Below are 22,889 nucleotides of genomic sequence, written 5' to 3'. Positions count from 1 at the left end.
ATGGACGGATAGATGGATGGACGGATAGATAGATAGATAGATAGATAGATAGATAGATAGATAGATAGATAGATAGATAGATAGATAGATAGATAGATAGATAGATAGATAGATGGATAGTAATTAATATACAACATGAGACATTGATGTTAGCGGATATGGAAATATGTGAATATAAATTGCACATACTTAGGTACATCAAAAGAGAAGGAAAAGGGAAAGAAAAACAGCTGGAAACATCTGCTTCTGGGCTCCTTGTCCAGCTTCCCCTTCCATTTTTGATGTGGGATAGAGAGAAAACGAGAAAGGGAAAGAAAAAACAAGGAGCCAGCTACCCAGAACATCAAAGCCATTGCCTAAATGTGCAAGCCCTCATTAGTTCTGCAAGCCTAACCAACCCGACTTATGACTGTGTTTGCTGGGGTGCACTTTGGCAAACACTTCAGAGGAGAGGCTCCTTTAAATTATAACTCCCACCCCCCAGGCCCAGCTCTCTGCTCCCACCCCTACTGACTGTATCCTCTTCTGCCCACCCCATAACCCCCAAAACTCCCAGTGCACATGAACACAGCACCCCCCCCCCCCCCCCCATACAGCACTCCACCCTGTAATCTGGTGTGCAGCTGTAAGCATCTGCTCCACTCCCTCTCTCTTTTCCTAACCACTGAATTGATAAACACATCGATCATAAAGCCACTGACACACGGTGGACCGTGTGAAGTGACACGGGGACAGAATTTCCTTTGCGTCTGGACGAGGTCTGGGCAGACACTGTGTGCTGTTTAAAATATAATATAAAAATGCATTTTACTTAATATATTAATGCATGAGAATGAGCACCATGTTATGAATAAGCCCTACTTTAATTATTAGAGCCTTTCAATTTTTGCATGTCATGATTTCTTGTGGTATTCTGTTTAACAATACAATCTTTACTCTGTACAGAGTGATCTTTTGCTTCACTACTGATAATCTGGCATGCAACTACTGAATATTTTGGCAGCCTGAAGAAATCAACTAGTTGCTGCCAAGTTCTGTAATTTGGCAGCATCTAGCAGGTTACTTATTCATTAGGTTCAGTCATAGCTGAATAATTAATCACAATATGGAAATGTGCTTCCAAACACTCACAGCAACAGATCCTTCAGTCGTAAATTATCACATTATACACATTAACTTCTTCAAAAATGTTCACTGATTATTGAGATATGAGACTAAACGTACCACAATTTTGCATACAACAATTATGTCTGCCAACTTTACCAGAGTAACAAAATTTCCGATTTTATATGATTTATACATTATGAGAATGTTCTCATGAACATTTTTAATTTATTAATTTTTTTAATTTAAATTATTCCGTTTTTAACAAACTTGTGACATCGATATCACTTGTATTCAGACAATAACTCAAAACTTAGATTGCAATGTATATTAAACTTCATAAAAACAGAAATATAAATATGTAACACATAAACTACTTGCCTTGTGCATGTGTGTGTGTGTGTGTGTGTGTAGCCTAGCCTACATTAACATTTATAGGCTATATTGTGTGTGCTTACATTTATTATAAATACATTATGAATTTTTAGACAAATCAAAGCTACGTATATATTGTGGGTAAACACGTAATAATGTTGTTCATTTTTAGAGATCTTACAATCTGATTCATACAGACCACCGCTTGCATGAGTTTTATTCATTGACATTTTGAATGCACATACTACAGGATGCGCTTCGATGGTATCGCGAGACCTTTAACACTCTCCTGCCTTTTCAACTGGTCTCGCGAGAGCGGAGTGACTTGCGTGAAATAAATTATCCGGTGTTGGTCTCCGAGGTGAGTAGGTATATTGCAAAGCGTGAAAATAATATGGTGTAATTTCGCCTAAAATAGATTATATGTTGTTGGCGTGTTGATATATGTTAAATATTATTGACATTAAATAGTGGAGCAATGTATAATTTGTCAGTATGCAGATATCTTTACGTCGTGACAAAAATGAAAGGTGTTAGACGTATCACTGCCTGATGTGACATGCTCCGGTTTATCGTGAGAAGGCATTTCTGTCTTATGAATGATACAAGGGGATGCGAGCATCTCCTGCGTATTCATTAGCAGCCCACATATGTGTAGGCTGACATTAGAAATTATTTCTCATATCAGGGTTTTTTTTTTTAATCCTAATGGATTTTTTTCCACTTGCCAGTGTGTTAAAGCAGGCTGATTCTGAAAGCTGAATGAGTGAATCAGTTCTAGGCTTCAGTAACCTAGTTCTGTTGGATTTAAATGAATGCAAATCAACAGTCTCAGATTTTCTTTTTTGCATACTATACTGATGATGTAGATGTCATCACCATTTTATGGAGGATGAGGAATCTTTCTTCCTTACAGAGTCACATCTCATGAATCTGTCCACGGACACATCTCATTCTGTCAGTAAGCACCTAAAATGAAGCAATACTTCATTAGTTATTCTAATATAGGTGTTTTAAATTTAGTATTTTGGAAAGCGATCATCATACTGGACTAGGAAGTCCAGTAGATTTGTATTTTATATTACTGACTGATTTGTGTATGTGTGTAAGTATATTGTTCTTGACTCAATGTTCTGTACACATTTATTTAATCAGTGCACGATGACAGTTATGAATCATCTGAGATGAATTTGCCGACTAACTCTAACTTTGTACAGCTAGAACAAGATGACCTTACATTAACATGATATCACTGATATTGTCCTGTGCTTTGGCTCTTTTTAAGGTTTACATGTGTTTTGCAAGTTGTAGTATCTTCTATGTTTTTCCAAATGCAATGTAAGCTTTATTAGTAAAATGTGCATATTGTTTTTCTTTACTGCTGTGGTAAAATGTGAAATTTTGTCAGTTTGTATCATCATGTAGCCTACTCTGAAATGTAGTGCTTTCTGTGAAAAATAAAAACACTATAAAGATCATAGATGTATTTAATCATTAAAATATCAAAGGGTTTATAGAATATTTTAAAAGAGAAGCAATGGCATATTTGTAATGAATTAAGAAGTTACAGAGTACAATAGCAAGTGCTCTTTTTGAAAGGGTCAGTGTTTTAATTGGAGGTATGACAGTTGGGTGTGTCAATTAAAAAAAAACATAGATGACCATGACCATAGATGTTCTCTTTTTGTATTGGTAAAGGCTAAACAGCTATCATGGGGAACATTTTTGGCAACCTTTTGAAGAGTCTTATTGGGAAAAAGGAGATGCGGATTTTGATGGTCGGGTTGGATGCAGCTGGGAAGACCACAATCTTGTACAAACTGAAGCTGGGAGAGATAGTGACTACCATACCTACTATTGGTGAAGCACATTTTTTGACTTTAAATGTTTAATCCCTTGATTATTATTGTAGTATTTCCCTTTTACATAGAAACAAAGATCTGGATGTAACGTTTTACAAGTCTGGCCTCTGTGTAATTTCTGTGCCATTGTGTTTTCTTTTACTAGGTTTTAACGTGGAGACTGTTGAGTACAAAAATATCAGTTTTACAGTGTGGGATGTCGGTGGCCAGGACAAAATCCGACCACTTTGGCGTCACTACTTCCAGAACACACAAGGTGAGAAAAGACTCATACACACAGGCACACTCATTCTCTTTAAAAACACAAACAGGATGTTGTGTCAAACAAAGTAGCCATAAATAGCCATTAATTCAAGAATTAAAGTAAAATACCTAAATTTGTAAAATATTATTACAATTCAAAAAAGCTGTTTTCTGTACATTCAAAAATGTCATGAATTCCTGTGATGGTAGAGCTGAATTTTCTTTAGCAGCCATTACTTTTCATATCATGTGATCCTTCAGAAATCATGCTAATATGCTGATTTGCTGCTCATGAAACATTTCTTATTATTATCAATATTAAAAACAGATGTGCTGCTTATTATTTTTGTGGAAACTGATACTTTTTTTCAGAATTATTTGATGTATAGAAAGTTATAAAAATAACATTTATTAGAAATATAAATTACTTGTAATATTATAAATGTCGTTACTGTCACTTTTAATCAAGGTGCCCTTGCTGATTAAAAATATTAAAAATGTACTTACCCCAAACTTATTTAAATAGGGAAAACATCAACACAGGAGAGAAAACTGTACTTGTCAAGTTACACCATTCGAACTTTAATCTTAACCAATTTAGCATTGAAATTAGAATTAAGATCTCATATTGAGGTCCACAAGGGTCTTTATTTTCCCTCTTATTAATTACTGCCTCTCATGTATTTTGAAGGTCTGATCTTTGTGGTGGACAGCAATGACCGTGAGAGAGTGAATGAGGCCAGAGAAGAGCTGATGAGGATGTTGGCTGAGGATGAACTTAGAGACGCTGTACTCCTCGTCTTTGCCAACAAGCAGGCAAGAGCTTCCTCATGTGTCTAAAGTGTTCTTCAAATCAGAAACAGTTCATTGATGTTAACATTGCATCTGCTGTCTACCAATTGCAAATCAGCCCTAGTTTGTACATCAGTTTCTGTAATATATGTCAATTTGTTGGAAACATAGCTGCTGTAACAGAATCTATGGTTGTAGTTCATTAGTTATAAAGGATTAAAATGAGGTACCGTATTTTCCGGACTATAAGTCGCACTTTTTTTCATAGTTTAGCTGGTCCTGCGACTTATAGTCAGGTGCGACTGAACCGAGAGAAATTAACCAAGAGAAAAACATTACAGTCTACAGCCACGAGAGGGCGCTCTATGCTGTTCAGTGCTCCTGTAGTCTACCACTGAAAACATAGAGCGCCCTCTGGCGGCTGTAGATGGTAATGTTTTCTCTTGACTCATTTCATTTATGGACTTATAGTCCACTGCAACTTATATATTTATTTTCCTCATCATGACGTATTTTTAGACTGATGCGACTTATACTCAGGTGCGACTTATAGTACAAAAAATACGGTAATTGTTTTCCATCCAGACTTGTATAGCATTCATACAACTTAAAAGAAGAGATAATTTTGTAATCTCATGGAGCTTAAAAGAGATATAAAGTTGAATATCATCTGCAATGATAACATGTGCCATGAAAAGTGCTTATCAATTACCCCAGAGGCAATACAAAGAAAAAAAGCAATGGGGCCAAAACTGAACCCTGGGGAACCCCACAGGTAAGAGATGCAGTAGATGAGGCCTATTTTTGAACTCTAAATGATGAAGATCTATCTGATAAGTCAGCCAGGCAACGTCTATAAGACAGAAAATGTTCCTCAGTCTAGTTTGTATGTTTTTGCCTCGACTTCCAGATGGCAGAGGTAAAAGCAGGCTATTTTTGGGCCTGGGTGGGCTCTCTGATGATTTGAAGAACTCATTGCCGGCAGTGGTTGTTGAGGTCTGCCACTGATGTGTTGAGCAGTTTTGACCACCCGCTGAAGGTCTCTCTGATCTGATGATGTGCAGCTGCCGTATCTTAGTGAGAAGCAGTAGGTCATGATGCTCCCAACACCGAATCTGTAAAAGATCTCCAGAGAAATGGAGGATTTCAGTGCATGCAGGAATTATAGACTCTGGTTCCAGGAAAATGAGTTCAGGAACTATGGGAAATCCTCAATGATGAGGGCATGCAGTATGTATATAAACAGTAAGATATGTAGTTGTGTCTGTTTCTGTCTTACTCTCCAGGATCTACCAAATGCCATGAATGCTGCAGAAATCACAGATAAGCTGGGTCTCCACTCCCTGCGCCATCGCAACTGGTACATCCAGGCCACTTGTGCCACCAGCGGAGACGGTTTATATGAGGGTCTGGACTGGCTGGCCAACCAACTCAAGAACAAGAAATGAGGCAGACCGGATCTAAGAGTAACTGGTGTGAGCGAGGAGTCACCTGAGTGACAGCTCATCAGGGAGCACTAATGGTTTCCAAGTTTCTTTCATTCTGTTTACAAGCTGAGACCAACAGGAGCCGGGTCATTTCAAACAGCGTAACCCCTCGCTATGTCCCACTTAACAGATCCGTGAGATTATTGGGGAAGCACCCATGATTCATATTCATATTTACTAGTGAAGATAGACATGTTTTGCTATTCTCGTGTGGTTCAAACATCTCAGTTTGTTGTGTCTCTACACTGTAAATGTATAAAAGACATTAACAGGGAGTGAATGAAAAGCTTTTACTTATATTAATACTGTGGGAGTCACTCTTAAATGCAGGTCATTTAAACTAAATTAACTGCACTGATAGATGAGAAACCTGTTGATTCAGTTTCCTGAAATATTTAAATAAAATCAAGTGAAGTGTTATTCAGAAAACAATGAAGAAACGTGTTTTTTGCTACAGTGGTGTTGTTTTGCTACTGAAAATTAAATAATGCATTGTGATTTATTATTAGCATATCAGCTAGACTTCATGACTGTCAGTGATTATGCTCTTATTGCATGTATTCACCAGTGTCTCTGCACAGGTCGCTGAGCAAGCTTTGGTTAGTGCTGTTGTATGTAAATAGATAGAGGATCTCTTGTCTTGGCATGCGTAGTTTGTGACTATTAAATAGTACATTGTTTTGTGTACAAGAACTGTTTCTTTTGTGCTGATATTGTTCACTACCCAAACTTCTGTTCTGTTGTGTAGCTAAATGTGTTTGTTTCGCTGACTGTATCCGCTGCTCTTGTGTCGTGCTGTGTAGACATCGCTCATTGATTGTGTCATTGCATTCATGTTAGGAGCTAAACAAGATTAGACTGGAAAGAGTGTCGAAGAGACTTTAAAGTAGACGCAGGTACTAATAGACTCAAATATTTATGGTTGCTAGTATTCTCATGAATGAAGTGTGTGTGTATATATTACACACGCTTAACTTGCACTTACTTTATCTGATAATTTAATGTGAATATCTATTATTTATTGTAGTCCTGTGTCCATACATTTGTATCTATGTTCCTTGCATTGAAATACAATGGGGAAAAAACTGTTCATTCTGTAAACATTAAAATCATGTTGCCTAAAATACTTTTTAGATGGGTCATTTTTCCATCGTTTATGCATAAATTTAGCTTGACATTAGTTTGCTTCTAGTTAACTAAAATATAAACTTAAAAATCATTTTTGTTCATTCAAATAATTTAGAAATTTTGTCTTGCAGCTAACTGAAATAAGCTATTAAAAGCTTAAATAATTAAGCTAGTTAAAACTAATTATAAATAACAAAAGCACATTACAAAATTATAAAAAATTAATTAATTAAAATTAATTAATTTTAATTAAAAATCTAAATATAAATGCTAATTCAAAATATTAATAAATACTATATTAGTACATAAATAATACTAGAATAACATGACATCTATGCTTTTACAGTTATTACACTCCAGAATATTAAAATATGGTCAAATAATTACAATATATTAAATACTACCAAACAGTCCCCTCTACTTGTGTCTTTTGAAACAAAACTAAATATTTTATCAAATCATTACCTTCAAAGTGTTTGTGTTAATTTTAGTTCAAGTTTAATAAATTTGTCATGTGCATTTGCCATTTTTATTAGTTTATGCTTTTTTAAATGTCTATTTAAGTTTTAGTTAAGTGCTTAAAATGATTTCAGCTGGTTCCCAAGATGAAATGTCTAATTTTTGTACGTTCTTTAAATCTTTTTCTAAATTCTTTTTTTTTTTTTTTTATCTAATATATAAAAAAAAAAATGTATGATGATTTTAACAGTTTAGTTTTAGCTTACAATAACAACAATGAATCAATTTAATTAAAGTAAAACTTACAGCCTGGGAAAAGCAACAAATAACACAACAAAACCACGCAAGATTTTCAAAACCAACCAAGTCTTCATAGCAAAAATGAACCCACATGCCTGACAAAGTTCATCTACTGTAATTGCTTCCATTCTGGGATCTTTTTCTTCTTCCAGAAAAGTCGCTTCAGTCATTCAGCGGTTTGGTGTGCAATTATACAATTTGTTTCTGCATTCTGATAACTTTATCAGACACCACAGAATATTATAAATCTTATCTTCAGCGTACTGAAAGCACTTCATCTGCTCTGTGTGAACACTTACAGCTCTTAGGCTCAGAAAAGCCTAGAAATAATAAGAAGACAAGTCTGTTTGTTTAGCAAGATGCCCAGTACCTCACACCCCCTTATTCTGTGGCAAATCCCACACACCTCCCCGCCTGCCCTCACAGTGTGTGTCTCCAGGGGCGTGACAGCAGTATGTGGGTCAGGGCTGCTCCCTGGGTCGCCAGCCCCAATGGCCCCCTGTAGGCTGCTCATAATAGCGGCACCATGGCGGGTGCCATAGCTGGGATTCCCTCCCGTAACCGGGGCGCCCTCGCCCAGGGCACAGACTCACTGGCAGCAATGGTGCAATCAATTCATCAATCTGTGATGGGAGCGGCGACCGCTAAAGCCAGGCCAGCCCACCCCTCATCCAGGCCATGACCACCAGCCATGAGGCTGAAAAGCTGGACTGGGGAAACCAGGAGCTGGACGGCGTACAGCTGATTATTTAGGGGGCTGGTATTCATTTAGAGCAGACGGGCATAATGAGAGTTGTTTCTCTTTGGGAAAGTCCTCAAAAAGTTTAAATTAGTACATGGATTGTCAAGCATGAACAAGAAAGTTACACACACACACACACACACACACACAAACACACACACACTTGAATGAGTGAGTGAGGCAAGGCTGTAGTAGCCAGAAACACTGAAGGGAACACATCACACCCAGACTAGTGGCTGATCAATATGGCTTTTCAATGACTATTGGTTTTTTTTTTTATTCCCCCATATCTTGAATATTTGATGACAAAACTTTTTAATAAAGTTGTTATCATTATTTTTTTAAAGTAGTAGTTTTGCTTATTCAAACAGTAGCAAATGCAAAAAAATAAAAAGAATAAAGGGAAAATAAATAAATAAATAGTAGTGTTGCTAATTCATAACCAACAAATCCATTGAAATGGGTCAAAATGTGGTGTGATAATATACCAAGGAGATGTAAGTGGTTTATGGACATCTGGGTGTTCAGAAGGTTATCATTACTGTCAGTTTAAATCATTGTCTATATTCCCTCAAAGTAACCATTATAACGGTACTGTACAAAATAAACTCGTACCGATGAGGATTGACGTTTTAGCAACATTGTTCATCATTTAGGTGATGTCTCCATCTGCTGGACAATAGACTGTAGTGTTACCTCTGTCTTCCACTTCTCAATTGACTCATTCAAACTATCTATTATTTTTAAGCTTTATTTTCCTTCTGGGGCCTGAAATAGAGGAATTTGGTTCAGTGCTGCTAATTGAACAATATTTTTGCTGAATGTGTTTTTGTGCTGGCACCTTGGCTGGTTTAGGACTGTCATAATAAATAAAGATGACAGTAAATCCGCCAGTAGGTGTCAGCAGATCCCTGTTTTAATAAATTATTTATTGAATCATTCAAATCAAACGATTCGTTCAAAACGGCTGAAACAAGTGAATGGACCGTTGAATCACTGGCTCACATGATTCGTTCAAAAACCGATTCATTCAAAGAATGTAACACCGTGTTGCTATACACTGTTGAATAAAATTATTAACATATTTATATGCTGATATTCAGAAAAGTCCATTATTTGTGCAATGAACATAAAAACATAAAAACTCAAAATAGTTATTTTTTCTTTCATTTGTTGAATTATAAGGGCATTTTATCTAACCAAGGAAAAATCGTACCATTTGTTGTCTTCTTTTTAAAGAACTTAAAAAGTTGCTTTGCATGAAAAATGACGGAAACTTGTGGCAGCTTGTAAAGTTCTGATTGGCCAATCGCCGTTATTTAGTTCGTGAATTATCATAAATAGATAATTTTAACATTTAATTTGCATGATAAATTTGACATAATACACAACATTATTAATCTATAGGGGATGGTGGTTTCACTGGGGGAATGCTTTTTGTCATTTTTGTTTTCCAGCGGGAGGATGCCACAACTCCCGCACCCCCCTCAATTCGAGCCCTGGTTAACACAGTAATATTAATAAAACTATGGAAACTGCAGTAAAAACTTCGCCAATAAACGTAGTACATTCATAAATTCAGATTCAGATAAACAAACCCTGGCACATGTATAGCTTCTACATTTGTGTAGGTTATTTGTTTTATTAAACAACAAATAGCTTATAAAAGTTACACGAATCTAACAACGGCGAGGAGCTTTGCATGGTTGTAAACAAACAAACAAACAATAATGGTTATTTACATAGCCTATTGGTTTCAGTATTATCATAATTTTTTATAACAAACCCCTTTTTCGTCCTCTTTTCTTTTTTTTTACTGTAGTTGCACTGAGCTAACCATGGTAATGAGATCTATTGGATCTATCCATGGTGTTAAATTTTAGTTTATGTCCTAGAACCACTACTAAATAAATAAATAAATAAATAAATAAATACATAAAGTAAGTATGTAAGTAAGTCTTAAAGTAAGTATACTGGCTATGAAATAATGTTGTGAGCTATCTGCAGTGCTGAACTGAAGTCTCTACTCTCCGAAGAGAGACCGACCCGCGAAGCAGCTTCATTGTTCCCTCTCCCGCAGACAGTGGTCGCTGCACGGGCGGATCGGGATGATGGATTTATAGCACCGAAAATCGCTGCGTTATGAATTTCATAAAATCTTTGCTTTTCGCCTGTGGACTGAATTCTTTCGAGATCTTGCCATATTTGTTTATTCACTCTCCTCTGTTAAATACGTAAGAACGGAAGAAGTGTACGAGTTTTAGAAAACATCTTGTTGTTTGTAAAGCAGGCCGCTGAGCCCTCGGATTTTCCTAACATTGTTTCCGGCATGGTGTGCTCGGCCCACGGGACACTCGCGGCATTTTACACCCGGTAAGACCCGATAGCGCTCTTCGAAACGGCGCGCGCTGCAACAAGTTGTTTTGTTTTGATATGGGTCATATGATCCCAACCTCTTTATTTCGTATTTTAGCTACATCTGATTTTATATTAGTGAGTTTGCTCGGTAACGTATCGTTGTTGTATTGTAAACACTAAGATTAGTCAGATTCACGTAGACGTTGACGAGCAAGCTATGTTATTAGCAGCTAAGCTAGCCACTAGCTATTATGGTTCAACAAACAGTTTTCTTCTATCACAGACAGCATTGCTAAATCAAATACATTTCTTTTTAAATTAACAAATCCAATGGATACAGTGAAATTAATTGTGCATTGCACATAATAGTTTTTATACTTATTAGCATCGTCCAAGTGCAAGCTTTTATAGATGCAGCTCTAAACTGGGAATTCACTATTAAGACAGATGTTTAGTGATTTTATGTTATTACTTTGTTATTTGTATAATTATAAATAACCTTTAATGGATCGCTTTCAAAAGTGTGCATAAATGTGTATAAAAGTGTTTCGACGCTCATCTCAAACACCTCTTTAGATCTAACCCAAATTAATGAATATCGGAAAAAAAGATAGCTGATTTAGGAATTATGTTTAATATTTTAAACATTTTAATCATAAAATATATAATTATAACAGCTTTCGTGCTTTTGCCTTTATTGTATAAAGTCTTGTGTTAAATTGAAGGCAGCTTGTTTAGATTGAGTCTCTTGACCATAATGAAGACCGCAGGTGCATAGATGTAGAACTTCAGCTAACCAAATGAAGCAGAAAACTGCTTACTGATCCTATTGGACTTAACTTTTTTTCAGAGTTTAGAGTGCATGTAGTGTTATTTTCATTGTAGTATGTGTATAAGAATGATCATTCTTAATTTTTCTCAGCTAATTGTCCTCCACTCTGTCAACAGGTGCCGGACCATGGTATTCACCTAGTCCCTGGTTTGACTGCAGTGGTCATAGTAGCGATACATTTCTCATCTACGATTGACTGAGAGCTGCCACTGTCAGCATACTTATACAACGCTCTTACTGTGAAAACAGAAGTCTTGACAACATTGCAAGCTGATTGGTGAACCACTCTGAAGTGAAGCTTAATCTCCACAAAGGCAAATAAGTGAACTGTGGTCCCCAAACAGAAGCAGTACCACATTACAAGACTTTTTTTGTTACATTGACATATTTGGACAAAGACTTTAGAATGGCCTCTGTTCCCGTTTACTGCCTGTGCCGTCTCCCTTACGATGTCACCCGGTTCATGATTGAGTGTGATGTTTGTCAGGACTGGTTTCATGGCAGGTGAAGTTGCATTTTGTAAATAAAAAAAAATTGAAAGATAACTTTTTAATTAAAAAAAATCTGTCTTTGTTTTTATGTTTTTGTTTAATTGTTAGTTAGCTGTATTTTTTCAGGTATTGTTTAACCTGATCCAAATAACCCTTCTGCAGTTTGACTGTGATTAATCGGAACGCACAATGAAAAAACATGATTTTTGGGTTATCTTTTTTGTGAATGAACTCTGCATATGATGTTATTTGTTTGCAATTGTAATGTTTGTTTTTTTTCTCTTGTGTAGTTGTGTTGGTGTGGAAGAAGACAAAGCAGCAGAAATTGACCAGTATCACTGTCCTAACTGTCAGGTGACACATGGACCCTCTGTCAGTAAGTGCCACAAATACTGTATAATCTGGTATTTTGATGATCTGTTGATGAAATGCATTATGTGTGTGTGTGTTTATTTGTTTATGTATGTATGTATGTATGTGTGTGTGTGTGTGTGTGTCTGTGTGTGTGTCTATGCGTCTGTAGTTTTTATTTCTGTTTTAATTTTATTATTATATCAAATTAAATTAAAATGAGTATTGTTACTTTGGTAGCTAGCTGAAATTTTTTTTTAGTTAATGTTAAATTTGTGTCAAGTCATAAATAAATGTTTATAAATGTTTAGTTACAGTTTTAGTTTAGTAATGCATTGAAACAGACTAATAATTAAGCACAGCTAGTAAGGAAACGAGAACACAAACACAATGAAAATACAATTTTCAACTATTAAATGAACTTAGAATTTACTGCCAAAAGTGTAAGCTTGTGCGAATTTGATTAGTGACTTTGATATTTGCTTCTCTCTCAGTGCGCAAACGTCGGGGGACTTTTAAGCACTCTGATGCAGGAGTGAGCAGGGACTCAGGACGACCTGTGAAGACAGGCAGTGCTCAGTTTGTCAGGGAGCTACGCAGCCGCACTTTTCCCAGGTATGGTCACAGGATGATTATTTATTGCCGGGTCAAAATTAGGCCACTAGGTGACCTTAGTTTCTTAACCCAGATTAATTTAGCTCTGATCAGACTTTAAACCGTGATTAATAACATTATGCTGGGGCGAGTAATCTGTGGTGTTATTAGATTTTTAAAAGTTGTTTGAAAGATGATGAGAATGCTGGAAAACGTATTTGACATTTTATACGTTTGTGTTTAGTGCTGATGAAGTCCTGCTGAAGCCGACTGGGGCCCAGCTCACAGTTGAGTTTCTAGAGGAACGCTCCTTCAGCGTCCCAGTCCTGGTCCTCAGGAAAGATGGTCTGGGCATGAATTTGCCCCCGTCATCTTTCTCTGTATCAGATGTAGAGCATTATATTGGTAAATGGCTCTAATCACCTCTGCATTGCCATTTTGTGTTCCCTTTTCATGTTTTCAAGTCATTTTTACTTGTTTTATTATTGCTTCATAGGTGCTGACAAGGAAATTGATGTGATTGATGTCATCCGCCAAGCAGACCTGAAGATGAAACTGGGAGAGTTCGTTGAGTACTACAACAGCCCAAACAGAGACAGAGTGCTCAATGTGATCAGCTTAGAGTTCTCAGACACCAGGTACTTTTTAGGGATGTGCGAATTTAAATCCGCAAACGTCCATCTGAATGTGTACGGCTGTAGCAGCGGTGCATTGAAGGCCTCATGATTTGGAAATTGATGCTTTGTTGATCTTATTCTGATCGAATGATCCATAAACTCTGCCCCTTTCTTACAATCAATCACAAGCTAGAGTTCAGATCTGCTTCCTTCGATATCCAGTCAACAACCAATCCATTGATCGAGGTCCTTCCCCTACATTTTTTTCTTCTCGATCACTATTTCAATCATATCACAACTTCAAAGCGGTTTAAAGGTGCAGGCTTTAACCTTGCACACTGTGCTTTAATCGTTGTCCCCTCTTGTAGGTTGTCAAATCTAGTGGAGACACCAAAGATCGTGAGGAAGCTGTCATGGGTGGAGAACCTTTGGCCTGAGGAGTCTATTTTTGAGAGGCCTAATGTGCAGAAATACTGCCTGATGGGAGTGAAGGACAGTTACACAGACTTTCACATCGACTTTGGAGGAACCTCTGTGTGGTACCATGTACTCCGGGTTAGTCATATTTAGTGCAAAATAGCAGAGAAAGCAGGAAATGTCTATGTGAACTAAATACATGGACAGAAATTCATCATGCTTTGTCCTCAAGACAAAAGTGGTCTAATAGAGCTTTTTTTTATACTTGTCAGGGTGAGAAGATCTTTTACCTCATTCGCCCCACTGCTGCTAACCTGTCGCTTTTTGAGCGCTGGAGTTCATCCTCCAATCAGAATGAGCTGTTTTTTGGGGACCAGGTAGACATGTGCTACAGATGTTCACTTAAGCAAGGAAACACTCTCTTCATCCCAACAGGTACTGTGTCTGTTCTGCCTGATTTATTTAAAAAATAACTTTGTTTGCATATCCCATGTGGCTGAGAAATTGCAATTAGAATTAGAATGGTGATTCTTTGTGCCATAATTGTCTGCTTTAGGATGGATTCATGCTGTTTTGACCCCTGTGGACTGTTTGGCATTTGGAGGAAATTTTCTACACAGCCTCAACATTGACATGCAGCTTCGGTGAGATGATGCTTCTGTTTGTCTCATTAACTCTAAGTAGTATTTTACTGGGCTTTTTCATTGGTCATCCCTTTCTTTTCTTTTTTCCGTCAGAGCGTATGAAATAGAAAAGCGACTGAGCACAGCAGACTTGTTCAGGTTTCCAAACTTTGAGACAGTGTGCTGGTATGTTGGCAAGCATCTGCTGGACACCTTCAGAGGTGAGGTTTCTCCTCGAAGCAAATGGCTGTTTTACTGCTTATTTTTGTTTTAATACAACATTCTTTTGTGCACTTAATTTTTTCAATCCGCTTTAGGTCTAAGAGAGAATCGACGGCATCCTGCCACGTACTTGGTCCACGGAGCTAAAGCTCTCAATAATGCTTTCCGCAGCTGGACACGGAAGGAAGTAAGTTTAATTGTGTTACATGCAGAACTGGTTAATTAATAGGCTGTTTATGTCATATACAAATGATACATTCACTTAACATTCAGTTAATTTTCATTTCATCATCATGTAATTTTTAGTACATTTTGTTACAGTGTAATTGGTTTGAATGAGATGTTTTTACTATTATTGGAAAAAATCACCCTTTTAAATATTAGATTTATACAGAATTTTGTCAAAAGGCTAAAAATAAGAATTTTAGATATGTCTGTGATATTGGTTGTTTTTGTGCTATTTTGTTTTTCAGTCCCTGGTTGAACATGAACATGAGATACCGGAGACTATAAAGACTCAGCAGTTAGTGAAGGATTTGGCAAAGGAGATACGCCTGGTTGAGGTGTGTGTGGCTCTGACTTAAATTTGATTTTTAAATCTAGTGGTTTTTAAGTCGATTTTTGTGTCTTTTTTTTGCAGGATATCTTTCAGCAGAACATCGGAAGGAGTGGGACACCGTTTGGTGGCTCTCAGGGTCTTCCCTCTCCACACCCCAAAGCTCCATTAAACACAGCCCTCCCTTTTGGCCAGCACCCTGGTAAAAAGAGAGGCCCCAAATCGAAGGATGGATTTGGAGGAGGGGGTATTGGCCCCCCAGGAGCTAAGAAAAAGATCCAAAAAGGCAAAGAGATAAAAACAGAAGCCGGAGAGCTGGACCTGCTGGAGATTCATACTAAACACACGCTCAAGAAGTTCCAGCCAGGGTGCAAAGGAAAAAAGAGCAAGGTAGAATTTAGAATACTTGAATCAATCAATACTATGTTTATAAAATTACCATTCAAAAGGTTGGGGTCAGTAAGAATTTTTTGTTTTAAGAAAATATTATTTTAATCGGAAATAATGAATTCAATTGATAAAAATTGACAGTAAAGACATTTAATGTTGCAAAAGATTGATTTTAAGTAAATGAACTGTCTGTTTGTCAAGCAGCACAGCTCTTTTCAACATTGAGAATAAAAGGAAATAATCACATGACAATGAAGACTCATGAAAAATTCAATGAGACAATGAAATTCATCTTTGCAATCACAGGAATAAACAAAAAAATAAATGAAATTAAAACAGTTATTTAACATTGTAATAATAATATTATAATTTTCATTGTTATTTTGATCATGTAAATGCAGCCTTGTAAGCATAAGAGTCTTACCGATCCCAAGTTTTTGAACAGTATTGTACAGATTGCTATAGTTATGATTTGATTATTATTATTATATACCGTAATTCCTCAAATAATAATCGGTAGTCAAATAAACGCCGGGCCTCTTATAGTGGCCGGGGGGCGTGGTCAACACGGACAAATAAAGGTCGGTTTTAAATAAAGGCTGGGGGAAGGTTTGTGCAGCAGAGCCAGATAACGAACGTACACGCCCACTGTCGGAGCGTTTCTCGATCTCGAGTCAAGAACCCATTGCATCGGTTTTCAGATCACCAGTACACAGAACCGAGAACCGTTTCTGTCGGACGCGTCCGATTCGAGAACCGAGGAGCTGATGATACTGCGCATGTGTGATTCAACGTGAAGCAAACTGACTCACAGCGAGTCTGAACCGAACTGATTCTTTTGATGATTGATTCTGAACTGATTCTGTGCTAATGTTATGATCTCTGTCCACTGGAACGCTATCAATTTAAAACAGGTTATTTAAAACAATTACTTATCAAACAGATGGAATTTGAAATAAAGGCCTGCCTCTAATAAAAGCCTGCTTCAAATCGAAGCCTGTTACCTTCTGCAGTTCAGGTAAATAAAGGCCCCGGCTTTTATTTGAGGAATTACGGTATTCTCTGCCTGTTTCATTTTTCCCCATTTAAACCCCCCCCCCCCCCCCCCCCCCCAAGTTTAAAAAAAAAATTCTGATTAAGAAAAATTATTTTTATCATGGAACTAAAGCTGAAAAACTAGTACTTTACGTTGTACTTTTTCCCAATATCATCATTGTAAAGAACATTATTTGGCTTTTCAGCTTGAGCTGCCTGATCACTGTCTAGATGATTTTGAAGAGAAGATCAACAAGAGCAAGCTTAAGCTTGTGCTGACTAATGGAAAGATACAAGGGTAAAACGTTTATCTTCACTTATTTCCCTCTTGTCAGGGATTTTTAATGTTACGCGTTGATACCTTTATTTTTAATACCTCCTCTTCTTCCTCTCTTAGGAAGAAGGGTCGTGCTGGCAGTGCAAATGGAGCCGGGAGTTCACTTCAACAGTTCCAGCCCCACATGGCTACTTTGTCTGACTTTGATTCAGAAGACGAGCTTCAGATTGATGAAACCCCTCCAACTCGCCGCAGACCTTCTCTGCCTAGCAAGAAGAAATTAGCTGGTAAAAGATTTCTCACATTTATCGATCATGCTTGCATGATTTAATTGTTTATGAATCATTAACTCATATTTATATCAACCCAAACCTATAAGACTTACATTTTCCTGTGAAAATCACACAAAGACAATATTTAAATTGAATAACATCTTAATATGAACTAATAGTTGGCTCAATGGTGTCTTTAAGGTCTACCAAGGAAACTACCTCGGGCCAAACCATGCAGTGACCCCCACAGAATCCGTGAGCCAGGAGAAGTGGACTTTGATATTGAGGTATGCAAGTCTATCTTAGTCAGCTTCAGATTCCTCTCTAGGTGTCTGGTTATCATCATTTTTATATCTTGTTGTTAAATAGGAGGATTACACCACAGATGAGGAGATGCTTACAGTTCAGGGTGTAAAAGGCGGAGCAGGTGGGATTTTAGACTTGCTCAAGGCAAGCAAACAGGTGGCGGGTCTCGATTCTGCACTGAGGTACTCAACGCACAAATTTGTTTTAATACTATTGTACATACTGTTCATTATTAGCTTTTATCTCAGTAAAATATGTACTTGCTGTCATACTCAGTTCTGTTGATTTCCCCCTTACCATCAAGTGAGGAAGCACCAGCCTCCCCCAGCACTCGTGATGCTATCCAGGGCATGCTCTCGATGGCCAACCCTCCATCTTCCTCCTCCTCTTCCTCATCTTCCTCCTCCTCTCCTCTGTCCATATCTGGAGGAGGTGAGATGCTGGGGCTTATGAAGGAGAAAGGAGGAAGAGCTGGGTGGATAAGTGGAGTCAAGAAGAGCGAGAAGAAGACCACATTTCAGAGGCCAGGAAAACGGCCCGTTAAACGTCCAGCACGGCACCTCAGTGACGAAGAAAGCTTGGATGAACAGGAGACCCTGGGTACCTGTTTTAAAGACTCTGATTATGGTGAGTTCACAGATTCATCAACGTTTACACTAGGGTTGCAAACATACACAGCAGAGGAAATACTGCGACCCAATGCGATACTGTTTAAAGGAGAATTTCCACCTTCTTCTACAGTGTATCCATCACTAGAATCTGACGAGGAGGATCACGTAAGCAAGTCTAAAATGAAAAGAAAGCGAAACTGGGATGATACACCCTGGAGTCCTAAAGGTAACTGTATTTTCTATTTATTATTTTGTAGAATTGTATTTTCGAAATGGTTCTAAATATAATTTCGTCACACGTCCTCAGCCCGTGTGACACCTACACTGCCCAAGCAGGAGCGACCGGTGAGAGAGGGTGCAAGGGTGGCATCTGTAGAAACGGGGCTTGCAGCTGCTGCCGCCAAACTGGCACAACAGGTGAGCTTCTGTCCAGAACTTCTGTAGATGTGGACTATTTCATACCATTACTTGTGTGTGTTTTATTTTTTTCCTAAATATCCTTTGAATGAAGTCAATATTTGTTCATGTCTTTAATTTTAGTAAATTTTACTAAAATGGTATCTAATTTTAGTCTTTGAAAAAAAAATTTTAGTTGACAAGGAAGTGTAAAATTGAACTAAATATTAACTTTTTAAATATATATATATATATATAATGTATATATGTGTGTGTGTGTGTGTGTGTTAATTGAGGAATAAAAACATGTATAAACATGTTCTCTTGAAATAAAATTGTTTTAGTTATTTGTTGTCCATGTTTTATAGATCGTTTAGTTTGTTGTTGGAGATAAAGTACTGTTGGCATGTTTTAACTATAATTGGATTGTAAAACATTCAATTATAATCTTTTTTTTTTCTAAAAAAAAAAAAAATCTATAAAAACTTTGCTATTAAACATACACTGTGGATCAATTTTTTTTTTTTTTTTTGTATGTTTCTGGAGGAAGTCTCTTGTTCTCAGAAAGGCAGCATTTATTTATTTAAAAATACAGTTAAAATAGTAATTTTCAGTAATATTACTACGATTTATAATACATATGCTGCATGATATTTCTGTGGAATCCTACTGACATGTAAACATTTTGTACATAAACATTAATAATATTTTTGGTGTATTTTTTTCATTAAAGCTATAATTTAAATGATTAAAATTACGTAAAATTATAAAAATTTTGTCTATGCAATCAAAAAACAGCACTTTTTGTCAGCATTTTTCCTGACAAGATTAACACCGAGCTAAACATCTTATTACTTTAATATCAGGAACAGCAGAAAACCATAACCAAGAGAAAATACACCAAGAAGAAGGTCCCTCAAGAGAAAGGACTTTCTGCAGCTGTCCAACTCCAGCACCAGCCAGACTCTGCACCCGTGTCTCCTCCTCTGCCTTCTGAGCCTCCTGTGGACTGCATCGTTGAGGAGAGGAGAGTGGAGGTGTACTCGGCCAGCCTGCTGGACCACGAGTACACAGCAGGACCAGGTCCGTTCAGCCCAGGGGGCCCAAGAGGAAGCGGTGCCATGGCCCCTGGCGTCTTCCTGACTTCAAGACGCCCTTCACTCTCTCCCCAAAACAGCAGCAGCTACTCTCCCTCTGCCCCCTCACCCGGAGGCCTGGCTACTTCAGCGTCAGCACTAGCATGTCAAGGTAACTGGATTTACCGTATATTACCTGTTAAAGGTTAAGTGTTCGGAATCACACAGAATTTTTTCACTCTTCTTTCTCATAGGAAAACGTCCAAAGAAAGGACTTGCTACAGCTAAACAGAGACTGGGAAAGATTCTGAAAATACACCGAAACGGCAAGCTTCTCCTGTAGTTTAATAATATGGAGACTGCAGGGAACAACAGAGGAGGAGAAAACGATGAGGACCCGAGTGATTTTGGTGTTAATTTATGACTGTTTTATGGTTAATGTTCTTCTAGCCTGGTTTTTATTTGCATCATCGGGTGAAAAGTGAAAAGAACCGTAACTTGCTGTTAAGAATTCAACTGAAATCCATTTAGCATGGTGTTTTAGAATAGAAATTCTATTTGAAAAACAAATAGAGCTAAACAGACAGATACATTAATTGAGTGATGACTGTATTGCCAATTGTTTTTCCATCATTTTCAGTGCTCCACCTTGGAAAACAAACTGTGTACATGTACACTCCCCTTAAACCATGTTTGTTTCATAGTTATTGAGTTTTAGTTTTAACATTGTATATTTCTTTAAAAAAAAAAAAAGAAGAAGCTGATTGGAGCACTTGATGTTAGATCAAATAGCCTAAAGCCATTGCAAACAAAAAGATTACTTTGTTCAGAAGGTTTATTTGAAAAACGGACTTCCCCAAAAAACAGGATTGAGGTGGTTGTTTGGCCTGAATTGTCCCATAGGTGAGAGGAGATCCAATTCTTTAGTCATTACCTCAGCAATTTGTAAATGTCACGCTTTCTCATGGCTATTTGTCCTGGTCCAATCTCCTCCTGAAGCCATGCATATTATTTGTTTACATGCTTCATGTGGTATCTGTCCATATCAAATTATTTTATACCATAGAAGGCAGTTTGATAAACTTTACTGTAATTTCTGTAGATGAAGTCCTGTAATAATGTCTCTTTGCTTGTTGAAATGTTTTTACAGTAGTGTACTACCACATATTTATCAACCGATGTATTTTAGATGCGTATATACATTAAGGTCATCTTGTTTTATTTGTTTTCCACTTTGACAGCATAATATCCTGCCAGCATTTGGCCAGGGTTGTCTTTCCCATCTATAGTTCAGCTCCATGTTGTAGAGGTTGAGTTCAGTGGTGGGCACATTTTAGTAGTCGTAAAGAACACAGAAATTGACTTCGAGCAGTTTGAGATCATATGGGTGGTTCTGTAGGTTCAGTGTACATATTTGGTGTTTTATTATTATTTTTTATTATTAACGTTTTTCTTTAGAAAGAAATTGCATTGGAATCTTTTTTTTCTTGAAAGACCTTGTACAAAAATACATGTTTTGGGTGAATAACAGCATAAGAGTTGTTTAGTTGGTTTTATTTGTATAGGATAATTGTGCTGTTATTTTTCATTTAAGCTTATGATATTAGCAATGTGATGAAGTTAATGTATTCAATTGCTATTTAAATGTTATTGTTTATTTTATACCCCCCCCCCCACTTATAATTAATATTAATTTTAATGTCAATATACTTTAGTTTTGCTTTTATATGTATAATACTCCATTCTAGAAGAGTTAAGTGTATTATTTTCTTGTAATGTTATGTAATGGCAACAATAGTTTTTTAGTTTTCTCCTTTGACCATTATGTCTATAATCAGCACCAAAAATATTGATAAATCAGTGGGCCAGTGTAAATATTATTTTACTTTTTTTTTTTTATGTCATAGATTGTCACCCTACCGAATTGTCATCATGCCATCCACATGTAATTAGAAACTTGTTTTTGAGGTTTGTAGAAATTAGTTTTTGAACGTAAAATAATGGAAGACAGTTGTTGGAATATTCTGGTAAGACTATAATTTTTAGACATTGTTTTTTTTTTTAGATGACTCTGAAATTTAAAAGGATGTTTCTGTAATATTTTGAGTATTTTTGTACATTTATTTGATTTATCATCATCTTCACATCATCTCTTAATGTTGCTACTTATACTCATATTTTACAAAACATCTGTGCCTTCAGTGAAGTCCCAAACATAGCAACCTGTCTTACTGAAACTGTGCATCTCTGCACATCTTTTGATACTAGATACTTTAGTTTAATGGCAACACTTGTCTACCAAGACCACTAATAAGGATTTCTGGAAATTGACAGTGAATAATGGCAATGATGTGAAGCAAGATGTACAACAAAGAAAGTGTTCATAAACCTCAAAATATGTAAGAACTGACTTTTAAATATGTGCTTATTAAAACTTACATTTACTTAAGTTATTTTCCTCTGTATCACCTGAAGTTAATTGTGTGCATTTTAGGATTTATTTATCTATTAACCATTTTCTTGTCTGTTAAATTTATTTTGAAATAATGTTGATCACACAGTTCCTCTCAGGGTTTATTTTGTATCTAATATCATTTTGATAGAATCGTTTAAAAAGAGCAACAGTATTGTGAGTTCATGTTCAGGACCACTTAAAAAAACCAAGTCAAATTTGAACCCATTTAATATTTATAATTGGACATTGTCTTTTGCTATTGTCACCACCTTTGGTTTTTGAAACGGCTTGAGCTGATTTTTCCAAATGATCTCTATTAAAAGATATTTTTAAAAATGGTTTGCGTTTTTGTCTTTATAAGCCTATTTTCCTCTGCGTCATGTGGTCTCTCACGTGCTTAATGGGTCAACTCCACATTTACCCGTGAAGAAGCTCCTTTGTCTCTTTCAAGTGTTCAAATAATTCTATTGTGCGCCAGACGTTAAAAATTAATGAACCCATGAAAATGGAGTAAACGC

General features: G+C 36.8%; 2 protein-coding genes across 2 annotated transcripts; both read left to right on the top strand.

Moving 5' to 3' along the window:
- Nucleotides 1-1,722: 1,722 nt before the first annotated feature.
- On the top strand, nt 1,723-6,697 carry LOC132118274 (ADP-ribosylation factor 3). The gene is made up of 5 exons (XM_059527991.1): nt 1,723-1,840; nt 3,178-3,339; nt 3,487-3,597; nt 4,276-4,400; nt 5,663-6,697. The coding sequence occupies exons 2-5, from the start codon at nt 3,192-3,194 to the stop codon at nt 5,822-5,824; spliced, it is 546 nt and encodes a 181-aa protein (XP_059383974.1). The 5' UTR covers nt 1,723-1,840; nt 3,178-3,191; the 3' UTR covers nt 5,825-6,697.
- A 3,837-nt stretch (nt 6,698-10,534) lies between these two features.
- On the top strand, nt 10,535-22,708 carry LOC132118270 (histone lysine demethylase PHF8-like). Its single transcript, XM_059527986.1, has 22 exons — nt 10,535-10,865; nt 11,799-12,186; nt 12,464-12,549; nt 13,019-13,139; nt 13,363-13,523; nt 13,615-13,756; nt 14,104-14,290; nt 14,425-14,587; nt 14,709-14,796; nt 14,890-14,996; nt 15,093-15,184; nt 15,471-15,560; nt 15,638-15,943; nt 17,185-17,276; nt 17,376-17,542; nt 17,729-17,814; nt 17,897-18,015; nt 18,138-18,460; nt 18,575-18,670; nt 18,752-18,861; nt 19,707-20,088; nt 20,171-22,708. Exons 2-22 carry the CDS (start codon nt 12,089-12,091, stop codon nt 20,257-20,259), a joined length of 3,105 nt encoding a protein of 1,034 aa, XP_059383969.1. The 5' UTR covers nt 10,535-10,865; nt 11,799-12,088; the 3' UTR covers nt 20,260-22,708.
- Nucleotides 22,709-22,889: the final 181 nt, after the last annotated feature.

The sequence above is a fragment of the Carassius carassius genome, chromosome 37 (assembly GCF_963082965.1).
Source record: "Carassius carassius chromosome 37, fCarCar2.1, whole genome shotgun sequence".
NCBI lineage: Eukaryota > Metazoa > Chordata > Actinopteri > Cypriniformes > Cyprinidae > Carassius > Carassius carassius.
The sequence above is the reverse complement of the archived record's forward strand: the minus strand, read 5'-3'. Positions and strand labels throughout refer to the sequence as shown.

Excerpts from the sequence above, each read along its gene's own strand:
- LOC132118274 (XM_059527991.1), top strand. The coding sequence starts at position 3,192 with ATGGGGAACATTTTTGGCAACCTTTTGAAGAGTCTTATTGGGAAAAAG. Across the intron at positions 3,598-4,275 it reads CTACTTCCAGAACACACAAG|GTCTGATCTTTGTGGTGGAC; the intron begins GTGAGAAAAGAC and ends TGTATTTTGAAG. Across the intron at positions 4,401-5,662 it reads TCGTCTTTGCCAACAAGCAG|GATCTACCAAATGCCATGAA; the intron begins GCAAGAGCTTCC and ends CTTACTCTCCAG.
- LOC132118270 (XM_059527986.1), top strand. The coding sequence starts at position 12,089 with ATGGCCTCTGTTCCCGTTTACTGCCTGTGCCGTCTCCCTTACGATGTC. Across the intron at positions 15,185-15,470 it reads GCAGCTGGACACGGAAGGAA|TCCCTGGTTGAACATGAACA; the intron begins GTAAGTTTAATT and ends TTTGTTTTTCAG. Across the intron at positions 20,089-20,170 it reads GTCAGCACTAGCATGTCAAG|GAAAACGTCCAAAGAAAGGA; the intron begins GTAACTGGATTT and ends TCTTTCTCATAG.